The following is a 22,994-nucleotide window of genomic DNA, read 5'->3' as shown; positions in this document are numbered from 1 at the left end:
GCGACGGCTTTTATGAAGTTCTGGTGCTGATGGCTAGTAGGTCGTGGGACGTACCCAGAACCTCCACCAAATGTGACAAGCAAGAAGTACACCAAACGGTTGAAAAACAGGAGAGCCTGCATGGTTCGCGTTTATTTCCGCAAGGGGCCTCGAGGTAGCACACCAAACGTCGTTTTCCTATTCCACCTTTTTGTCTGCATGCATGTTCATTCGCGCTATATGCGTCGTGCATTGCAACCGCTCGTGACAATATAATGAAATTCGCCCTGTGCTTCTGCTGTGATGATTGTCCTCCGCGTCTCACGACTACGCACGGCAGGTTTTCTGTAGTCCAGGCCGCCTATGCGACGCTTTCGAGCCTTGCGCTCCATCATTGCAGCTACCGCTGAGCAGAGGTTTATAACGTTAGATCACTCTGTCATTCTTTTATCATGCTCTGCCTGGCGTGAAGTTTACATAATCAACGGCGCAAATACGGGATGAAACCAGTAAACGTTTTATGTACCCAGCAAACGCTCCTCCTGTTTCAGGAAGTCCGTTTTCTTTCATCGAAAAGGAATAGCGTCACCGCTGCTCTATATCCAAGCTGCTCCGAGTCGATGAGTGTGCAGACGAGTTGAGTGTTTTAGTTAGGCTGAAATGGGAGAGCTAACAAAAAAAGTTTCCGCTTTAGTCTCCGATTAGCCTGCTTCGCCTTGCTTATCATATGGCAGCTTTCAGCTACCGCGCCGGCTTCTCTATATATATCCGGCGAACGAAGTAAGGCTCCTCTGCTGTTCAACATCGTCATGCAAAGACTCACGCGGGCCTTGGACTGTCTCGCAGCTGGGTTGTACCCTCTACGCGGATGACATCACTATGGGCCACGCAGGGTCGCTTGCCAGCAAGGAGCAGACTCTGCAGGAGGCGGCACTGGCCGTAGAAAACTTTGCCACAACCAGCGGTCAGCGGCGCCACCGAAAAGTCGAAGGAGATCCGAATACATAGCAAAAGTACAAAAAATTAAAGCGGTCACCGTCGCTCGCATCCTGGGCTTCAGGTTTCAGAGCAGCGGTAGGGCAAATCACACTGTCGGTCTCCTTAAATCGGCAACCAAACAAGTGGCTAGGATGATTCAGAGGATCACCTTCCACAAAAAGGGCATGAGGGAAAGCGACACTGTGCGTTTAGTACAGGCGTTCGTAGTGAGCAAGTTGACATACAGCTTGCCATTCCACACGCTCAACAAGAGCGAGGAAGGGCAAGTCTATAGACTCGATTATCAGAGGGGCTTACAAGGCGGCATTAGGCTTACCAATAGGCACTCCGACAGGCAGGCTGCTCGAGATCGCCGTGCATAAATCGTACGCCGAGTTGAAGGCAGCTACATTATACGCTCAGAGGAACCGTCTCAGCCAGACGAAGTCGGGAAGGGAGATCCTGATAGGGGCAGGCATTCCACCGCACCTCCAAAAATTGGACAAGGGGCTGGTAGAAATTCCAGAGCCATTCCGAGCGCATATCTCGATCGCCCCTATCCCGAGGAACATGACCAAGAAACGACATAAAGAAAGAGCGCATAAAATGAATAAGACAATTAGTTAGAGGCAATGAAAACGTGCTATACGTGGACGTTTCCAGATATAATCGGAAGCGCTCAGTAGTCACAATAGTGAGCACCGATACGAGAAGCATGGTATCCAGCGCATCCCTGTACACGTCTTCGATCGCCAAGGACGAGTGTTGCGCCATCGCATTGGCGTTTAAAAATCAAGAGCGAAAACACGGGCAGGCCTACATCACTGTAATCTCGGATTCGCAGGAGGCGTGCCGACTCTCTACGCAAGGCCGCCTCCCATTAAAAATTTGCAACCTCTTGGGAAACGAATTGAAAAACACTTATAGGTTGGTCTGATGCCTGGGACGTGCAGGTCTAGAGGGTAACGAGAGGGCGGACGCTCTAGCTCGAGCGCTCACGAACCGAGCGGAGCACCAGCCTCCATCCCAATTACCACCACCCCACACTACACATGACCTTCGCGAGGAGTAAGACAGTGACACGGCTCGGATGGCTATGCGAGAGCTTCTTGCTCATCACCGATGCTCACGGCGGAAATATGGCCCCCCCCCCCCCCTCCAAATCTCTTAAAAGGAAAGACGCCATGGACCTCTATGAACTTCACACTGGCGTCTGTCCAAATTTACTGCGATTACACAAAATTTTCCCAACGTTGTATAGGCGCGATTGTCCGTGGTGTCGCGACTCGCCAACGTCTACCCCATCTCATGGGGTTGCAATAAAAGGACTGTAGCGAAGCGTTGGAAGTTTGTAATGGGTCGCCCTCTCGAGCGCTTTCTAGTGGGTCGTCCCCTTCGGCTCTTCTCTGACAGCACGCTCCTCGCGCTCAGAGTCCGCGCTCTGTCTTGACTGTCGCCGTTGTGCTTCGTCGACTAGTGCCGTCAATAAACGCCTTTATAATTTGGTGGAGAGTGCTGCGCCGTCCAACCAGCTTCGGTCCGTTCGATGCCCCTGGCGCTTCGATCCCGTACCGTGCCATCTACCATGCCTCAAGACGCCGCCCAGCAAACGCTTCCCCCTGTACCGACACCATGCTCCGGTTCCCCCCGCATCCGCGACCCTCCTATATTCACCGGCGCGGATGGCACTGACGTGGAGGACTGGCTCGCGATATACGAGCGCGTGAGCGTACCCAACAAATGGGACGAGGCAGGGAAGCTGAGCAACCTGGTTTTCTACCTCGCGGGTGTGGCCAGCCTGTGGTACAACAACCACGCAACCGACTTCCTCACGTGGTCTGATTTCAAGACCGCCATCATCAACGTGTTTGGCCGACCTGCCGTACGTAAACTGCAAGCCGAACAGCGTTTACGTGAACGAGCTCAGCAGACCGGTGAGTCGTTTACCAGCTACATCGAAGACGTCCTCGACTTGTGCAAGAAGGCCGATGTAACCATGTCTGAGTCTGACAAGATCCGACACGTTATGAAAGGCATCGACGACGATGCCTTCACCATGCTGCTCGCCAAGAACCCTCGTACCGTGACAGAGGTGATCACGCTCTGCCAAAGCTACGAGGAGCTGCGCCGGCAACGGTTGCCGACCCGTCGACCTCCATCACGCGACGCCGACCTCGCTGGCTTGTCGGCCATTTCTGATCACTCGGGCTTGCTCGCCGAGGTCAAGTCATTTGTGCGCGAGGAAATTGCCCGCCAGTTTTCTCTACTGACCTTGCCGCAGTCGCAGCATGTTGAACAGCCGTCGACCACACTGCTGCCTCCCTTACGCCGCGCTATTCAACAGGAAATCGCGGAGGTCATGCCGGAATACCACCAGCCACCTCCGGCGCTTGCGCCACTCAGTTACGCGCAAGTTGTAGCCAGGCCACCCCCAGCGATCCCGGTGTCTGCCCCACATCCTTACGCCGAAGTCGTCGCCAGACCACAGGCCTTCCAGGCGAGTGTGCCGGCTGCGTACGCCGACGTCATTCCTAGGCCACGACTGCAGCCCACCATGCAGTCCTATCAGCCGCCACCCCGTCCACCGCGTCTTGGGCCATGGATGGACCCCCCCCCCCCCCCCCGCCGAACCGATGGCGCACTTCCGACAACCGCCCCATCTGCTTTGCGTGCGGTTGCGCCGGTCACGTCGCCCACTATTGCAATCGCGTGCAGTCGCCTCAAGTCGCCTCAACCATGCCAAGCCAGTCGAGCTGCCCGTATTACGATTCACCGCAGCCTATGTCACCGCCGTCTCGCCCAGCGCCCTCTACCCGCCGTTCACCGTCACCACGACGCCGCTCACTGTCCCCGATGCGGCCACGTCTGGTCCCACGCGACCAGGAAAACTAGTCGTCGCAGTCCACGAGGCAAGGGCTGCGACGCGATCGAACTGCGAAAGCCCTCAGCGAAGCCCATCGAACGTGATAGACGTGTTTGTAGACGGTGTTCGTGCATCTGCCCTTATCGACACTGGAGCCGCTGTATCCGTTATGGACGCAAAGCTTAGCCGAATACTGCGCAAAGTGACGACGCCACTTTCCGGGCTCTCCCTCCGTACAGCCAGCGCCCAACGTATTCACCCTACAGCGGTGTGCACAGCCCGCGTCATGATTAAGGACGCTATGTACGCCGTCGAACTGATCATAATTCCTGCCTGCTCTCACGACGTCATCCTCGGATGGGATTTTCTCTCCCGCCACGACGCCGTCATTCATTGCGCACCAGCCGAAATAGAGCTGTCACCATTCTCTAATTTGACGCCGGAAGACAGTCCATCGGCTGCCAGCAAGGTGCTCGTCAAAGACGACATCAAATTGCCTGCAAACTCGTCAACGGCGGTGTCCGTCTACTGCGCCAGTCTATCCGACACCGTTGCACTCCTCTCGCCATTCGACCGTATTTGCACGAGGAAAGGCTTGCTGGTGCCTTTCGCGACCGTTGAAATCACTCAGGGAAGCACCTCTATTTTTGTAAACAACCCCTCCCCGTACAGTGTTACGTTGGTGCGAGGGGAATGTCTCGGCAGCGTGGAACCCCTCGAAGACGCACAAGTTATGGACGAACCCGATGACATGCACGGCCGCAGTTCCAGTACGCTCAGTGCTGTTTCGATGTGTGGTTCATCACCCGCTGACGTGTTTGGTTCCACCATAGCTGACAACCTTACGCAGGTCCAGCGTTCCCAGCTTCTGGACCTGTTGGAAGAATTTCGCTCTTCTTTCGATGTCGCTCAAACGTCTCTCGGCCGCACGTCGGCCGTTAAGCACGGCATCGATACTGGCGCCCACCTGCCACTGCGGCAACGTCCATATCGCGTATCTCCCACAGAACGCCGTGTAATCACCGAGCAAGTCGACGACATGCTTCGACGCGATGTTATTCGACCCTCCAATAGCCCCTGGGCGTCTCCTGTCGTTCTTGTTGCGAAGAAGGACGGTTCTGTGCGGTTCTGTGTCGACTACAGACGACTCAACAAGATCACTCGTAAGGACGTGTATCCACTGCCGCGAATAGACGATGCGATTGACAGCCTGCAAGGCGCCGAATTCTTTTCATCTCTCGATTTGCGCTCAGGGTACTGGCAAGTACCTATGGCTGACGACGCTCGACCGAAGACCGCCTTTGTCACGCCCGACGGCCTGTACGAATTCAACGTCATGCCGTTTGGGCTGTGTAATGCGCCCGCCACCTTTGAGCGCATGATGGATACCGTTCTGCGCAACCTGAAATGGCACACGTGCTTGTGCTACCTCGACGACAGGGGCGTAGCCAAGGGGGGGGTTGGGGGGGTTCAAACCCCCCCCGAAATATTTCAGTTTCGCTTGCGTATATAGGCACGCACACATACAAACGCACGCACGAACATACATAAAGTATGGTTGAACCCCCCCGAAAAAAATTTCTGGCTACGCCCCTGCTCGACGACGTCGTCGTTTTTGCTCCGGACTTTTCCACCCATCTTCAACGCCTACGGCATGTTTTGACGCGTTTGAGCGACGCCGGTCTGCAACTGAATCTAAAGAAGTGCCGATTTGCAGCACGGCTTCTGACAATCCTCGGCTACGTCGTGTCCAAGGACGGAATTCTCCCCGATCCAGGCAAACTTCGCGCGGTGACCGAGTTCCCGAAACCTACGTCCGTCAAAGAACTGCGCAGTTTCGTAGGACTGTGTTCCTACTTTCGGCGCTTCATTCGAAATTTCGCGACTATCATATCGCCTCTGACGAAGCTCCTCGGAAGTAACGGGCCCCTCCATTCATGGTCGTCCGAGTGCGACGACGCTTTCGAAAAGCTCCGCCGTTTGTTGACGTCGCCTCCCATACTACGCCACTACGACCCTACGGCTCCTGCAGAGGTACACACAGACGCTAGCGGTGTTGGCCTTGGCGCTGTCCTTGCGCAGAGCAAACCAGGGTTCCCTGAATATGTCGTGGCATATGCAAGTCGTACGCTTACTAAAGCCGAGACCAATTACACCGTCACCGAAAAGGAATGCCTGGCGATCATCTGGGCCCTTACGAAATTCTGACCTTATTTGTACGGTCGCCCATTTGATGTGATCACCGACCATCATGCACTATGCTGGTTGTCGTCACTGAAGGATCCCTCAGGTCGCCTCGCCCGCTGGGCACTTCGCCTACAGGACTACAATATCCGCGTGCTGTACCGCAATGGACGCCAGCATGCTGACGCCGACGCACTCTCGCGCTCCCCCTTGCCTGACGACAATACCCATAGCTCAGTGTCTCACAATGCCGTTTCTTCTATCAACATTCACACCATCGCTACTGAACAGCGCAAGGATCACTGGATCGCCTCATTGATAGACTTGCTGACTGATCCATCGGCAACACCATCCACTCGCGCGTTGCGTCGTCAAGCCCACCATTTCGCCGTTCGCGACGACCTCCTCCACCGACGCAATTACGGCGACGGCCGCCAGTGGCTACTCGTAATACCCCGCAGTCTGCGTTCTGACATATGCGAATCGTTCCACTCTGATCCGCAGTGCGCACACTCTGGGGTATCGAAAACCTACCACCGCATTCGCCAACGGTACTTTTGGCGAGGGATGTACCGCTACGTGCAGAAGTTCGTTCGCTCCTGCATCGATTGTCAGCGCCGCAAAACATCAACGCACCTGTCGCCGGCAGTTTTGCAACCTCTGCCTTGCCCTGACCGGCCGTTCGGGCGCGTTGGCATAGACTTGTATGGACCACTTCCTCTAACGTCGGCTGGTAACCGCTGGGCCATCGTCGCTGTTGACCACCTTACGCGATACGCCGAAACTGCCGCCCTCCCAGCGGCTACAGCGCGCGATGTTGCTTCCTTCCTGCTGCACCGATTCATGCTGCGCCACGGTCCACCCCAGGAGCTGCTCAGCGATCGAGGTCGTGTCTTCTTGTCGGAAGTCGTCGAAGCCATCCTGAAAGAGTGCAACGTTGTTCACCGGAAAACTACTGCTTACCACCCACAGACGAATGGCCTCACCGAACGCTTTAACCGCACGCTCGGCGACATGCTCTCGATGTACGTCGCCGCCGATCACACCAATTGGGATGCCATTCTGCCTTTCGTCACCTACGCCTATAATACCGCCCCTCAGAGCACTACTGGTTTCTCCCCCTTTTTCTTATTGTACGGCAGACACCCGTCGCACACAATCGACACAATCCTTCCATACAAGCCGGATCCGTCTGAGTGTGCGCCTATTTCTGCCACAGCCAGACTTGCTGAGGAGTGTCGGGAGCTTGCCAAGACGTTTACTACGCATGACCAAGAGCGGCAAAAGAGCATTCGCGGTGACACCACCACTTCTGCGCCCACGTTCCGCCCTGGAGCACTCGTATGGCTCTCAGTCCCGACCACTGCACCTGGCCTCTCTTCCAAACTGCTGCCCAAGTACGACGGCCCCTACCGTGTAGTCGAACGCACATCCCCGGTCAACTACCTGATCGAGCCCATTGAACCATCTTCGGACATGCGCCGTCGAGGGCGCGACATTGTCAACATGGAGCGCCTGAAGCCCTATCATGACCCGCTCATAGTGACAAGCAGTTAGGTCGCCAGGCGGCTCCCTTTTTCGTACCCGGGGTAATTGTAGCGAAGCGTTGGAAGTTTGTAATGGGTCGCCCTCTCGAGCGCTTTCTAGTGGGTCGTCCCCTTCGGCTCTTCTCTGACAGCACGCTCCTCGCGCTCAGAGTCCGCGCTCTGTCTTGACTGTCGCCGTTGTGCTTCGTCGACTAGTGCCGTCAATAAACGTCAATAAACGTCAATAAACGGACAAATAACCTCAAGTGCACACAGCACAGGTAGAGAATAGGAAACTCTTTGGAGCAATGGGGGGCACTCCTTGCTAGCTAGGACACGGAGGTGCAACTAGCGCTTCTGGACCCCGTCCGGCTGGTGGCACAGGCCACTGGAGCCTTGGAAATGGGACCCCACCCATCTATAGCTCCTAAACCCCTTCCCTTTCCCACATTAAAAGTTCTTCTTCAGCAAGGACCTGGCTCTAGAATCGGGAGTCCTCACTTCAAAGTTGGAATCTCGCAGCGCATTCCTGGACCCATTCACGAGCGTCGTTCGCAAGGAAAGGGCCGTTTCTTTGTTGGAGACACGGGTACAGCTACCAAACGAAAACGCCACCATCTTCATGAAAGAGATGACCTGACTTTTCCGCCAGGCCAACGCTGCCATGCCTGAAGTCAAAAAAGTTCACCTCCCTATGCGGGGTGCGAAAGAAGAAATGTCAGCAGGGCTTGTCCGCAACCCGCCCAAAACATTAACCGAATTTCTCACCGAGGCTACTACCAAGAAGACACTTGAAATTTGAACGAAACAATATAACCGCTCTCCGCTGTCTGCAACTTATAAGTGCACTCACTGGCCACCGACAACTTGCGCGAGACGATCACAGCGATCCTGCGTGATGAGCTGCGCAAGATGTTTCCCGTGTCGGAACTCCTGGTGCGCTCAATAGCCGACATCGTTCACAAGTAATCCAGTAATCGCTGGGGGCACCTGAACCAGCGCAGCCTGAGCCACAAGCGATGAGCTACGCTGCTGCAGGCCTCCGTGCTGTTCCCATTCCGCGACCACGTCGAGACACCGCATCACCGCAGTTCCATCGCCAGACACCGCCGCTGCCGCCCTCAACGCCTTACCGTCCACCTGTGAGCTAGCCCTACCACAGAGAAAGGGAAACATGACAACAGGGTACACGTCTCTTCAACACCCACAGAGTGCGGCACCGCCCGGCCCCGCCAACAGAGAGCACCGCGCTAGAGAGAACGTATGAGAGATATAACCCAGGCCAGCCACGTAGGCAAGGGGGGAGCCCCCCCCCCCCCCAAATTCGTCCAGCCTTCTACATTGCCGGGCAACTTTATTCTTTTTATCATGGAAAGACTTTCTTTCGAACAATTAGGCCTTGCCCCGCACCCCCGAAAAAACATCTTGGCTACGTGCCTGACTCAGGCAGCACCCAACGTCGGGCCGATATTGGTTTTACGGCGGCTATGCGAGACCCACTCTCGGCCCAATGTTGCCGGCAGTAAGCCAATATTGGCTGAGTCGTTGAATTTGGCCGGACTTTCCGCCCTTCATCCGATATTGACTTTCCACTGGCACTATCGGGCCTGGTTTGCCGCCGTACCGCCGATATCGGCTGAGCCAATGGCTTTCATCGGCAAATAGTGGGCCGGTTTTGCCGTTCTTCAGCCTGTGTCGGCTGAGCCATTGGCTTTCACCGGCAAATATTGGGCCACTTTTGCTGTTCTTCGGCCGACGTTGGCTGAGCGGTCGGCTTTCAGCGGCTAATATTGTGCCCATCTCGCCGTCGTTCAGACAGCGTAGAGCTCAGTTACAGTCTTTTGCCGGAAGCATTCAGCTCTTTTTGCCGACCGTGTGCGCTCCACCTGATAATTGATCCGATCGAGGTAAGCATTACCGAAATTCCATTAACTTATTCTATGTATCAATCAGACGTCGAACGTCCTACGTACGCGTTTCATTGCGAAACATCACGGGTGCGCGCTTTTAAGTAGTTTTGTTCATCTGCTTTTTTTTCTTAAACACGGGATACACTTGCAATGCAATAGAGCAATAGGCGCTTGAATATTTTTCGCCTAAGCAGCTACATGGATTTGTAGCACAAATAAGAAAGTGCGTGTATCGTATCGTGCTAATGCCGCACGTACGATTCGGGGCGCGAAGTATCGCCGACTGAATAGCTTGCATTCTCTCGTTATTTCTGCTATGAAAATGACTAACAGTTATCACTAACACATTCAATTTTCTACCCAAGAAGGTGGCCTTCAGAAGAACGACTGACTCACATTAGATGGCCAGTTCGTTGACCAGTTGTTGAACGCTATCAAAATGTCGAAACTTTATAACACATATCATTAACTTCATGGGCCAAATTCAACGTATTCCTTTGAAACAAGGGGTGTGAAAAAAAAGAAACATTAAACTAGCGACATTTTACTATGTTTCCTCGTGACAAAAAAAAAAACGATGTAAATTGAAAGGAAAATGAAACTCATAAGAGACAGGCGCCTTCGGATTAAGGTAAAGATTATTTCGCAGTAATGACTCACACAAATAATTTTGTGTAAGTTATTTCGCACAGCACATTTCACTTTCGTGCGCAAAGCTACAACCGTTACAATTTTTTTCCCGTAAAATAGTGCATCAATGACTACATCCGAAGGTTGCAGGGTTCCTGCTGGCGGCAAGCTGTGTCTTTGTCCACTTTACTTTCTTCACATCTACATCACAATACTACAATTAAAACAGTGCAGTGAACGTCCTCGATACCTTCTTTGTCTTCATTATCTGTTGGCTTTTTTCACTGGGCGGTCGGAAAACCAGCAGGTACACATCTATCTATCTATCTATCTATCTATCTATCTATCTATCTATCTATCTATCTATCTATCTATCTATCTATCTATCTATCTATCTATCTATCTATCTATCTATCTATCTATCTATCTATCTATCTATCTATCTATCTATCTATCTATCTATCTATCTATCTATCTATCTATCTATCTATCTATCTATCTATCTATCTATCTATCTACAGTGAACTCTCAATTGAGTGAACTTCAAGGGACCCAAGGAAATAGTTCACTTAACTGAAAGTTCACTAAACTGAATATTCACTAGAATATGGAACAGCATTGGGCACAGCAGACATTAGAGTCAAAAGTGTGAAATGCAATTTATTTTGAAAAGAAATCTGTAATTTTCATTTGGACTGGTGCCCTTAAAGCGCAAGAAGAGACAAAGCTTTCCAGAGAGTCTACGTTTCTGCGCACTGCCTCTGGCACAGCTTGTTGCTAAGACACGAAGTCTCGCCACTTTCTAACATACTCTACCGCCTCGGCTAGAGTTACAGGATTTGAACCTGCCTCAGCCGTTACGACTTCCTCATCGCACTCTTCTTCTTCTGGTTGATGTTACAAGGGCGCACGGCGCGTTAAATGCCCTGTTGTTTCCCGAAATGAAGATGACCGCACAATACCGATGATGCCGATGAGACAGACAAAAAAAAAGGGGCGAACTGATGTGCACGTGGCTCGTTTTCGTCACACGCACGGCCGCTTTGCCTCGGCGGCGCCGCATGCACAAGCGATGTCGCGCCGCCGCCGATGGATGGGCGATTTAGTGACGGCTCGCATCGGCTATGCCAGTGCTGCAGTGCACAAAACTTCGTTGAATTGATTTAAAAAATGAGCCTGGGTCCGCGGATCAAGTTCGTTCAACTTAAAAATTCACTATACTGAAATTCGTTTAACTGAAAGATTTTTGCATAGAATGCATAAGAAAATCGCCGGGGATTTTCTAAAAGTTCGTTATTCTGAAATATTCATTAAACCGACGTTCGTACAAGTGAGAGTTTACTCTATCTATCTATCTATCTATCTATCTATCTATCTATCTATCTATCTATCTATCTATCTATCTATCTATCTATCTATCTATCTATCTATCTATCTATCTATCTATCTATCTATCTATCTATCTATCTATCTATCTATCTATCTATCTATCTAGCACGTATCACGCCGCTCAGGGGCGTAGCCAAAAATTTTTTTCGGGGGAGGGGGGTTCAACCATACTTTATGTATGTTCGTGCGTGCGTTTGTATGTGTGCGTGTATATATACGCAAGCAACACTGAAAATTTTCGGGGGGGGGGGAATTAAACACCCCCCCCCCCCCACCCACCGCCCTTGGCTACGCCCCTGACGCCGCTGCTTGTGTTCAAACAAACCCTCTGGTTTTCAAAGTTGAAGCAGATGGGCTATCTGGTTCAACCTCTTGTTTGCATATTATAAAGGAAACGCTTGAAAGACGAGGACAGAAAGAGGCCCACAAACAACCACACGTAGCGCTGAATGATGCCAACTGACAGCCAGGACTACGTGAGGGCTTAGTTACAGCTGGGCCCACAGAGCTAGCTGTGTCACCGAAATTGACATATTCGCCCGTATTATATAGACAGCGCGTGCATCAAATACACGCTCTTGTGGCTTAAGGGGTATAGTGCTGCACTTCTAAGGCGCTGCCCCCCACCTCCTTCCCCCCCCCCCCAAAAAAAAAAAAAAAACGAATGCGTCCGTGTAGTTAGGTCCAGGCGAACAATATAAAGGACCGAAGAAGGTCAAAATTATTTCGGAATACCCCGCCATGGCGTGCCTGATACTCATGTCGTGCTTCTGGCGCATAAAACCCCAGAATTAATTATTTATTAATGTGATACAGCAACACTACGGCGCAACTTGTCTTACATCACTGGAGGAGGAACGTTTGCGCTCTGTTCTCCAATTACGAAAGCGATATGAGAACATAGGAGCCTCGCGTCGCCTATGCTGCAATGTAAAAACACTTTAGCACGCAGATCATCATGCTAAGACGAGAGGGAGCCACGCAAGCTTCGATCGTCTGTATAGTGTGCAAGGAGATCACACCGATTAGTGACGATCCACGCCAAGACCCGCACTGGTGCCCGCTGGCACCAAGGAGGTTTGCGCAGCCTCTTAACATATTCTACTTTGCCAACGTTTGAAGGGCAAGACGAATGTAGGATGCCTATAGCTATCGTTTCCGCTGCACTGAACAGAGAAATACTGCAGCGGCTACTCACGGGGCTTCCATTGTGCTGCTGGATGAAGACGTTGGACGTTGAGCGGCACGTCGTCTTCCTTCTTCTTTCCGTCATTCCATAAAATGGAGGCGTGGCACGCATTGCGTCTCGCGTCAGGATCGATGGCGATGTTACGGTTAAATCTAAGCCCATGCTAAAAGTCAGTGTGCTTAGATTTAGGTGCACGTTAAAGAGCCCCAGGTGGTCGAAATTACCGGAGCCCACCATTACTGCGCGTATCATAATAATAGTGATGTGTAGAGACGTTGAGCCCCGACAGTTATTATTATTATTATTATTATTATTATTATTATTATTATTATTATTATTATTATTATTATTATTATTATTATTATTATTATTATTATTATTATTATTATTATTATTATTATTATTATGCGGCGCGAATTCGTTAGGAGGGCACGGGCCATACGAATCTTGTGCAACCGTATAGGAATCGAATGACAAGTTATGCAAGTCAGACAGTCTTCTTCGGAAGTAAATACGTGCAAGAAAAGACGCAAGAAAGGAATGACATTGCATCACTGTATCGTCAGACTAACTGAAACGAAATTAGAGACGCATATGTTCGACGCATATGTTCGAAGACACTTAATTTATTCGAAGGTTGCAGGTTCGGTCCCTGCCGGCGGCAAGTTATCTTTTCGTCCACTTTACTTTCTTCACATTCATATCATAATTACTACAAATAACATCTATACTTTCTTTGGCATTATTTTCCGTTAGTTTTCATTAATGTATTCAGAAAGGAAATGAAGGACGGTGTCTTCTTCCACTGACAAAAAAAAAAATTTCATCCCTCTGTCATAGGGATTTCGATAACACGAAAATCGGTACGCCACGGGGCGTACAGACCTTAAATATTTGCGCGATGACACCGACAGCGTAGCGCCCACAAAGACAGACGACAATATCGGCTTTCACCGCCGAGCGCGAACCGGCAGTCGCCGACTGATAACATCAATGCATACGACGAGCGAGCGACTGCTCAACCGTGAATCAGCGGTTTTGTTGCAAAGTGGCTCGGTACTTCTTCAAGACGACGGAATCTCGAAAGGGCGCCTTGCCCTTCCTCTCATCTCCGGCCTCTTCAATATTTTTCGCTCTATTGTACTGCCGTTGGCCTCCACTGGTTCCTTTCAAAGTTGGCGAAAAGGCCTTATGTCGCTGCAGCGTTTTGAATCGTAGGAGCTAATTTCGAGAAATTGATGCCATCTTAAATTATGATGATTGTCGCGTGTTTCGGAATGCGCATACTCGGGCTTGACTTTCCTCATTTTTGTTGGCGTCATGTTTACGAACCCAATCAACCCATTATTTTGCACAATTGGGTTAAAGCGCCAAGCCGTGTGTTACAGTCGCTGACAGAGACTTCCTTTTTTAGTGTTCATTGAGAGGCAGAAGTAAGGCACAAATTGATTTAAAAACCGGCTAATGCTCAGTAGCCTTCGTTGAAGCACTTTAATTAGGGCGCCCTAGTTTAAACCGTGTTCCTTTCGTTTCTCAAGCTCATTATAAAATACGCCCTAAACAACGTACGTTCCTAAGCACAGTACGCACATTACAGCCCATCCTCGCCTTTCTTCTCAGTGTTTCTGAAAACGAAACGAAATCGAATAAACTGACCAAACCCACCTCGATGCTTCAGTAGATATCTGCTAGTCTGCAGATTTGTACGAAGTCTTGGATTGAAACCAGTCTATTGCGGCCTGTTTAAAACAGGGAAAAAAACCAAAACAAAAACGCGTTTCTTTTAAAGTACGTTAACAGGCCCCTCACCGAAACCCCAGAAAACTCTTATTGCATCTTGAAAGCTTTCTGTTGCTTATGTAGATAAGGGAACTGCAAAGGTCTCGAAACTCATTTGTACTTGCTCTCTGTGATGAATGTTCGTTTATCGTGAGGAAAATGCGTGTTCTGTGCAAGACGTCGTTTAGAACGTTGGATTACACCTAATATTGTAGGTGCCATTCGGGTAAGATCTTAAGAATAATTTTTTGTAAATCAGTTAATTATAGGAAGAGCTGCTAGATAATGAACTGTCCTGTTACCGCATTTCCAGAAGAGCAACATCACTGACAACTCAGGCGCTCTGCGTCTTTACCTCGGCAAAAGTCCGCAAGCGGAGTTTTTTTTTTTTCCCGCTTTCTCGTGGATACCGTAGCCTCAGTACTTTGTATTATTCACGTGATTATTAAGTCCCTCATGTTTTTTATTGCTATTTTGCATCGCGGCACCATTCTAGTGGTGGCACTGAACGTCTCAGATTAGAGCGCTAACTGAAGTTGCGTATCATAGTGACGCTAAAATCACTTCGCTGCAATGCGTGGCTCATATGCGCAGAAACCCCGGCTCCCTCAGAAAGGCATGACCTTCTGTATCAAATTTTGGCCGCCTTTGTGCGAGGCAGCCATTTGTGTTTTGTAGACACGATCACTACAGAATGATGTACACTGCCCGTTTGTTTCCAGTGCGCAATCATAGTGAGACAATTCAAAGTGCCGGGGAGGAACAAGGACATAAGGCAGGCTAGCCGACGTTTTCATAAGTGGACATATCTTGGTCAAAGGCGTCAATGACCAACCCTTTCAAACCTAAGGTGCCTTTGACGAATATGCCACCCATCGAAACATCAGCCAACCGGTATGAGGCCCTTATTAAGGCGAAAGCCTTAATAAGCCTCATGAGCCTTAACAAGCCTCATCAAGCGCCTCATCATAAGCCTTAATGCCTCATCAAGCGCGAAAACTGACGTCCATGGCGTCTTCGAGATATCGCGAGACCGGTGTCGGCGTCGAAGGATGCAAAAAGTAAGAAAAGTGGTTCCAGAGTCACGTCACAAGTGAATGTGTGCGTGTGCAGTCGGCGTACCAAAAGTCACATGACCCCAGTGCAACATGACGCCATTCTTGACGTCACAGATCGGAATCTGAGACGTCGTAGTGGCAACATCGCAGGACATCGTAGCTTGGCCAAAGGCGGGCCGATCACGGAGGCTCTGCAAAACCACGCGAGGAGCAGAAAGCTTGTAATGCTTCCGATCCTGGAAGCAGTGCAAAACCACCTTAACTTGGGAAAGCTGTTGAATGTGGCAGGGGCGGGGACGATCAATAAGCCGACTTAGAAGAAAAAGAACAAGAAAATGGCCTTTGCCTAGGCAAGGTTTTTGACTAGGCTAGTTCGTGAATCTTCATTATAGCTAGTCTGACACGGACGAAGAAGAGAACCACGAAGGACAAGCGCTGACTTACAAGTGAATTTTATTTCGATGGAACACACATGTATATACACAAACAGAATTGCACATGCGCGAGTACATGCTGTCGAAAACTTTCTTTGACGATGATAACACGTAATAATTTGTCACTCAATGTTAAGAAATGCATGCACGACGATTCGCTTCCCGCAAGGTTGATAGCTGCTTGGTGGATAGCACTATTGAAAGTTTACTATAATCGCCTTTTTTTCTTCAATTGCCGCAGCTTCAATAATCAGCCTTTTTTTGTTCACTTGACGTTTCAGCGATACCAGTAGTGCGACCAAAGATAGGAGTCCAGCCGCATTCGTGTGTCTATTCTTCGTCCGTGTGTCAGAGTGCGCTGTAAGCTATAATGGATAAGAGTTACTGTATATGCTACCTTTAGGTAGCATATACTGTAACTCTACTGCAATTACTGTATATGCTACCTAAAGGTAGCATAAACAGTAACTATATAATGGATCTTCGCCTTGGAGTCGTCTTAGGCGATCGCATAAGTATAGTGCCTAGAATATACTGGCTAGTGTGCGGTGCACCCGCTCTTTTCAATGGGGGAGGGTGGCGCCGGTTAGGATGAATGCCCGCGGTGGCCGCCAGGGGCGCTGCCATGCGGGTGGAAATAAGGTCCCTATATTTATAAAGGTAGCGACAACTACACGCGCGCCCTCTCGAGGGTTCCAAGGAGCAGCGATAGCAGACGACGCGCCGCTCGCTCCCGTGCATATTGCGGGCGCCTGAAACCGAACTGGGTGCTCGCATGAACCGCTAAATTATTAATATTTGTGGCTTAAGATGCTCATCAGTTATCAAACTACAGGGACAAAAACTTTAACGAGCACGGAGCACGTTGAATATTGAAATAAAACGCGTGCGTTTCCGAAGCAGGTTCCGAGCGGGTTCCCCACAGCAGCAATCATGCAGGGCATTTATTTTTTTTCTTTGCATATCTTGACATTCAGCGTAACTTGAAGAACAGGTGGTGTTTGGGTGAGTTAAAAGTGCTTGTTTTCTAGCTCGAATAAAATAGGCAGGTAGTCAGCGTACTGGTACTTTCGGAAACTTCATCGGGCACCTAGCGCTCTTGTATTGCGTAGCGCAAAATACGCGCTATTATTGGTTTGACTGTGTTTGTCAGTGTTCGGAAGTCTTCCCACGGTTACACGGTATTTTTAACTAAACTTATTTTGTTTACACTCTAAGTGGTTTACTTAGGAGAAGAGGGGATATTCCTCATGCATTCCTCCCTTAGGAGAAGGGCTGATATTCCTCATATTCAGTTGCACTGCATTTTAGGAATATCAGCAACTTGAGTACCTTTCAAGATCTAGGAAATATAGCATGCCCGCTAGTACCTCGCCCATTTTCATGTTTAACTGTTTTTAACAACGTGCATTTATCCAAAGCCGTCCCCCTTTTACTACCTCCCGCTGCCTCCGTGTCCCGCAGATATGAAGGTACGTTGCAATGTTACCTAATGTAATTTCAAATAAATTTGGGGTATGTATACACGTACAGGCCCTAAAATATATGGCATATATGGCATATATGGTTTCAGTCTTTTCCTCCCAGCGTCTTGCAATATTATTTATTCGAACATGTCAATAGCATTCTGGTCCTCTAGGGAAAACATCACGCGGAATGCTTCAACAAAGAAGTCTTAATCGATCTCGCACACAACAGTGCGGCAAAACACGGCAAGGTGTGGCAAAAAACTAATCCCAAATGCTCATTTCCCTGTGAGCTTGTAGTGTTGAAGCCACCTCGGTGAGAAAAACAAAGGCAGCTTTATTGGGTTCCGAGCAATTTATTTTTAGAGACACGGGGCGTGACTCTCCATTGACTACTGCGCACAAATCTACGGCATAAAGAATGCCGAAGCAATAATAGCGTTGCTAAGATAATGCTCATGCATATGCACGAACAAAAGCACGCCGGCCAGGCAAAAGGCTGCTTGAAGTTATATCCATTACAAAGTAACTTACTTCGCATTTCCGGGTGTTTTCTGTGGGCGCAAATTTCTTGCGACTGATTTTGTTAGGCCTTCCTTCAGCTTATATTTTTGTCACCGCGAGGAACGAAATAAAAAAAAGAAAAACTTTTTTCTGTCCTCCGCGCGGGGAGGCAAGCGAAGGCATATATAGAGACCCGACATACTAGCACGTCACGCTCCAAACATTAAATTCAAACGCGGAATTCCTGCGTCCACTCAACTTCAGGTACATAAACGCTTCTAGTTTGCAACAACAATGCGACAGAGGCGCGTGAAGTACTCTCTACTTGCTAAAATCGCCACACTCCACGCTAGAAAACACAGTGATCCGTAGCTATCGCCGGCACAGCGCTGCCGCCGCTGGACCCTTTGGGCGGGGCGCGAAGGCGAAAAGATCACGTGGCGCACACCGGCCTATCGCAGGGCGCGGCGGCTGGATCAAGACCTTTCGCTACTTTTGAAAAATAGAGGGACTTTAGGTGGAAAAAGGGAGAAGGCGCGTGTTGCAATTAGATACATAAACATGCAGGGTGACAGAAAAAAGGCAAAATTGTTAGAGATTGAGGAGCAGTTAAACAAAGAACAGATAGGCGTTTATGCGGTTAGAGAAACACACCTTAGAGACTTGGAAGAGCCACAGAATATTGAAAATTTTGTTTGGGAAGGGTGCAACAGGATCATATCAGAAAGGAAAGGGGAGGGGGTGTAGGAATGCTAATTCACCGCGGCGCCAAATGGGTTAGAGTGAAACAGACGTGTTCAGAGCACCTCTGGGTTTTGGCCACAGTAGGTGTAAAGGAAACGTGGCTAGGGGTAGCCTACTTGTGGACGGGGAATAATTGCAGAGAAAAGAATCAGGAGATAGTGGACTGCATGAGTGAGGATATTAATGAATTTGGTAATGGGGCCGAAATCATGCTTCTAAGGGACATGGATGCCCACATACATGATCTTGACGGATATTCAGACACCAATGGGAAGTTATTACTAGATCTCTGCGAGCAACATAGTCTGGAGATAGTTAACACGGGGCCTAAATGTGACGGCCAGATCACGTGGGAAGTCGGAAACAAGCAGTCAAGTATTGATTATTGTCTCATGACTGAAGGAATTTACCAAAAACTGAGAGAAATGAGAATATACAAGGAAGGGATTAAAAGCTTGGGTAGTGATCATAAACGAATAACATTACAAACGGGATACGAAACTGAAAGCTGAAAACTCGCTTCATCAGTTCTGAGTATAGTAGAGGGGTCAGCATTAGTGACATCAAATCATCCATCGGTCTCGACTCCTTAGCCCAACGAAGAAAGACACTGCGTCTAACACTGTTTCACAACCTGTATCATAATCGTCTTGACCTTCGAACCTCCATTTTAATAGCACCTGTGCGAACATCACGTAGACTTTTCAATTCCATGAGTGTGCAGCGTATAATGGCTCTACAACCGCATTCAATAAGTCCTTCTTGTCCTTGGACATAGACGAATGGAACTCGCTTCCCGAATCAATCGTACATCAACGTGACAGTTCGAAATTCAGGCAGTTAGTATCAGCTCACTTAGCAAATGAAATTGACCAACAGCAGACACCTGTACTTCACCGACTCACATAAGAAAGTAGAAGCTTACTTTGAAGCTGCTCCTTTTTCCAAGTGTATAATAAATATTTTGTACTGTACCTTTTTATTATTTATTCTTTCGTAAATATTGTGCCTCTAAAGTTATATAATATCACTGTCCTCGACTCCGTAACATTGTATAACGAAACCAGTCCTTATTGTAGATTCTGCTTACAAAACCAGTCCATCTATCATTTTGTAAACACGTACTATGATGTTTGTTTTCTTTATTTGTTTGTTCTTAGTTTTCTTTCTTTTTCCTCTGTTTTGTGCATGTCAAACCACAATGCAAATACTTTGCAAACGCATGCGGAAACCCATAGCATGGGTCATTTTTGTTTTTATTTTCAGTTTCGTAGCACTGCACGGAGCTAATATGCCTCTTTCTTGAATCAAATGGCTCCCTCGGTAGCCACAATGCACTACGTGCGTACGTCCCTGCGCCATGCTAGTAAAAAACGCATTACGCAGGTTACCCCACCAGTCCTCTTTTCCAGCAAGTGTCCACTTTCGCGCTCTCAAGAAGTATTCATCAATAAGATCTACGCAAATTCCGCATACACGCCGTATTCCTTAGCTAAATGGCGACAACCGGACATTGCGACAGTGACGTGCAATCACTGCGGGCTGCGCTGCCGCGCAGACCTTCACCACTTACTGTGGCAATGTTCCGCATTTGAAAAAGGGCGAATGGCCATACAGGCTTTGCAGTACACAGATTATCGGGAAGCGCTGCTTACGGACCCGGACACGCAGTTAGTATTCGCGCAATATGGAAGTCAGAGCAGCCTGATCAGAGTGGTTTAGGGGGTCCGACAGACCACAGTACTGACCACACACCGCCTCAGTACATGTGATTGTGACTTGAATAAGTGCAAACCCTATGAAACTGTGAAATATTAGTATAGTTTGAAAGTCCCGCTTATCCCCACAGAGGCCATGCGCCTCCCTCTTTTTCAATAAAGGACTTTCCATCCATCCATCCTTGTAAATGTGACCTTGTATGCATATTTCGATACCTCCCCCCCCCCCTTATGTGAAGCCCAACCCAAGGCCCTTAAGGAATAATAAATGATGATGATGATGATGATGATGATGGTGATAAGATCATGGAATCAAAGTCTGGCAGCTCGTATTTAAATGACAAACAAATAATAAGTATAGCCGCAAGAGTCGAGGAAGAAGTAAGCGAAATACCAGGCAAGGACTGGGAGTATAGTGAGCTGTTACATCTAACGACGAAAGAGATAGGGAAAGAGAAGAAAACTATTTGCTGGAAAGGAAAGAAGAAGCCATAAAGTTGGTGGAACAAGAAAATCCGAGAAGCGATCGAGAAGCGACGCGAAGCATCACGGGAGCATAGAAAGGGAAAAAAGGAGAAGCGGCCGCAGAACGAAGTCAAGAAAATATAGGAAATATATTTAGAGAAAAAATCCGTTGTACAGAAATTGATCGAGGCAAAAATTAAAGGTGAAAGTGAACGCTGGGTGACATAGATTCACGAAAAAAAGGAGGCCGCGCCTAGGATATTTTGGAGCCACATGAAGGCATTAGGTAGGAAGTCTGTCACAATGCAACAATATATTGTAGATGAAGGAGGAAATCATTTGGAAGGGTACGAAGCGCTAGGTTACATCCGAAAGGTAACAGCCGATTCGTTTAAAAAGAGCGCGTTCAGGGGATTTCCCCGGTGAGTAAAAGTGTGGCGGAGAGAGCAACCGAGGAAGAGCTCGTACTTGAGAATTTCAACTGGAAAAAGGCCGAAGGAAAAATTCCAGAGCGCACTGCCGCGGGTTTAGAAGGAATTCCCGTTAGCCTCATTAACGAACTAGGACATAACACTAAAGAAGCACTGTTGAAAGCCGTAGAAAAATGCTTAAAGAACAAACAAATACCGCACAGTTGGCGAAAACGTGGAATGAACTTAATCCATAAAGGCAAGGGAGAAGGTACTAAACAGGTTGGCAATGCAAGCAGTAAAAATGAAAATAGAAACATGGGCAGAACAGAATGATATTTTGAGAGAACTTCAGAACGGATTTCAAGTGGACAGACGGTTAGACGATAACCTGTTTGTTCTCACTCAGTGTATAGAAATATCTAAAATAGAAAATATGCCCTTGTAAGTGGCTTTTGTAGACATCACTGTGGCATACGACAACGTTAATCAGGAAATTCTGTGGGATATATTGAAAGGAATGGGCATAGGCGACGACTGTATACAGCTTTTGAGGGAGATATACCGAGAAAATACAGTTTGTATAGAATGGGAAGGAATAAGTAGCAAGGACAGCGTTGAAATTAGCAAGGGGCTGAGACAGGGATGTCCTTTGTCCCCGCTGTTATTCATGCTGTACATGGTGATGATGGAAAAAGCGCTAGTAGGTAGCAAAATTGGATTTAATTTGTCGCACAAACAGGGCGGCGTGATGATTGAGCAGAAGCTTCCAGGTTTATTTAGTGCGGGCGATATCGCCTTATTTGCGAACGGTCGAGATGATATACAGCGGCTGGCGGATATATGCGGAAGGGAAGGTGAAGCTCTTGGACTAGAATTTAGTGTAACGAAGTGTGGATTGATGGTATTCAATGATCCTTGTGATCAGGCGGTGTCAATACAGGGCCAAGAAATACCGAGGGTGAGCGAATACAAGTACCCCGGAGTATGGATAAATGAGCGTGACAGGTACATGGAGGTACAGGAAAAAGCCTAGACGAATGCTGCAATAATGGAGCACAGAACGTCATGGGGATACAATAGGTACGAGGTGCTTCGAGGTCTCTGGAAAGGTGTAATGGTTCCGGGGCTTACTTTTGGGAACTCAGTGGTGTGCATGAGGGCAGAGGTGCAATCGGGAATGGATGCGAATCAAAGGACTGTGGGACGCCTCGCGTTGGGTGCTCACGGGAAGACGACAAATGAGGCTGTAAAGGGCGATATGGGATGGGCAGGTTTTGAGGCGAGGGAAGCTCAGAGCAAAATAAGGTTCGAAGAAAGTCTAAGGAATACGAAGGAGAGTAGATGGGCAGAGAAGGTGTTCCGTTATTTGTATAGGAAGAGTGTGGACACACAGCGGAGAAAAAGAACGGCTCACTAGTAAATATACGGCTGGTAGTGTAAGCAATGTGTCAACAAAGAGCGTTAAGCGAAAAGTGAGAGAGGCGGAGAGGATTTACTGGACGGCGGCTATGGAGAAAAAACCGGCTTTGTGTAACTACCGAAAGGGCAAAAATGAAATAAGGAGTGAGGCATTTTACGATAATTCAAGGGGAAGCGCTTTACTGTTTGAAGCGAGATCGGGTTGCCTTAAAACGCGTAGTTATAAAGCGAGATTCAGTAAAGAGGAAGAACAATGCACATGCGGCGGAACATGTTCTGATTGAATGTGGAGACATTCACCCAGGTCTGTGGAGGGTATCGTTGCTCATTCAATCGGACGAACACA

The 22,994-nt window shown here is 48.8% G+C and overlaps 1 protein-coding gene across 1 annotated transcript in view; it reads right to left on the bottom strand.

Moving 5' to 3' along the window:
• The window catches only part of LOC119385431 (ABC transporter G family member 23-like), a 97,470-nt gene that overhangs the window by 58,901 nt on the left and 15,575 nt on the right, over positions 1 to 22,994 (bottom strand). Inside the window, exon 2 of the mRNA XM_049413989.1 lies at positions 803 to 897. Within this exon, the coding sequence (XP_049269946.1) occupies positions 803 to 897 (95 nt within the window). The remainder of the gene's footprint in view (positions 1 to 802; positions 898 to 22,994) is intronic.

Source organism: Rhipicephalus sanguineus, chromosome 3 (genome assembly GCF_013339695.2).
Source record: "Rhipicephalus sanguineus isolate Rsan-2018 chromosome 3, BIME_Rsan_1.4, whole genome shotgun sequence".
NCBI classification, from domain to species: domain Eukaryota; kingdom Metazoa; phylum Arthropoda; class Arachnida; order Ixodida; family Ixodidae; genus Rhipicephalus; species Rhipicephalus sanguineus.
Note: the sequence above shows the minus strand (reverse complement) of the source record. Positions and strands in the feature narration are given on the sequence as shown.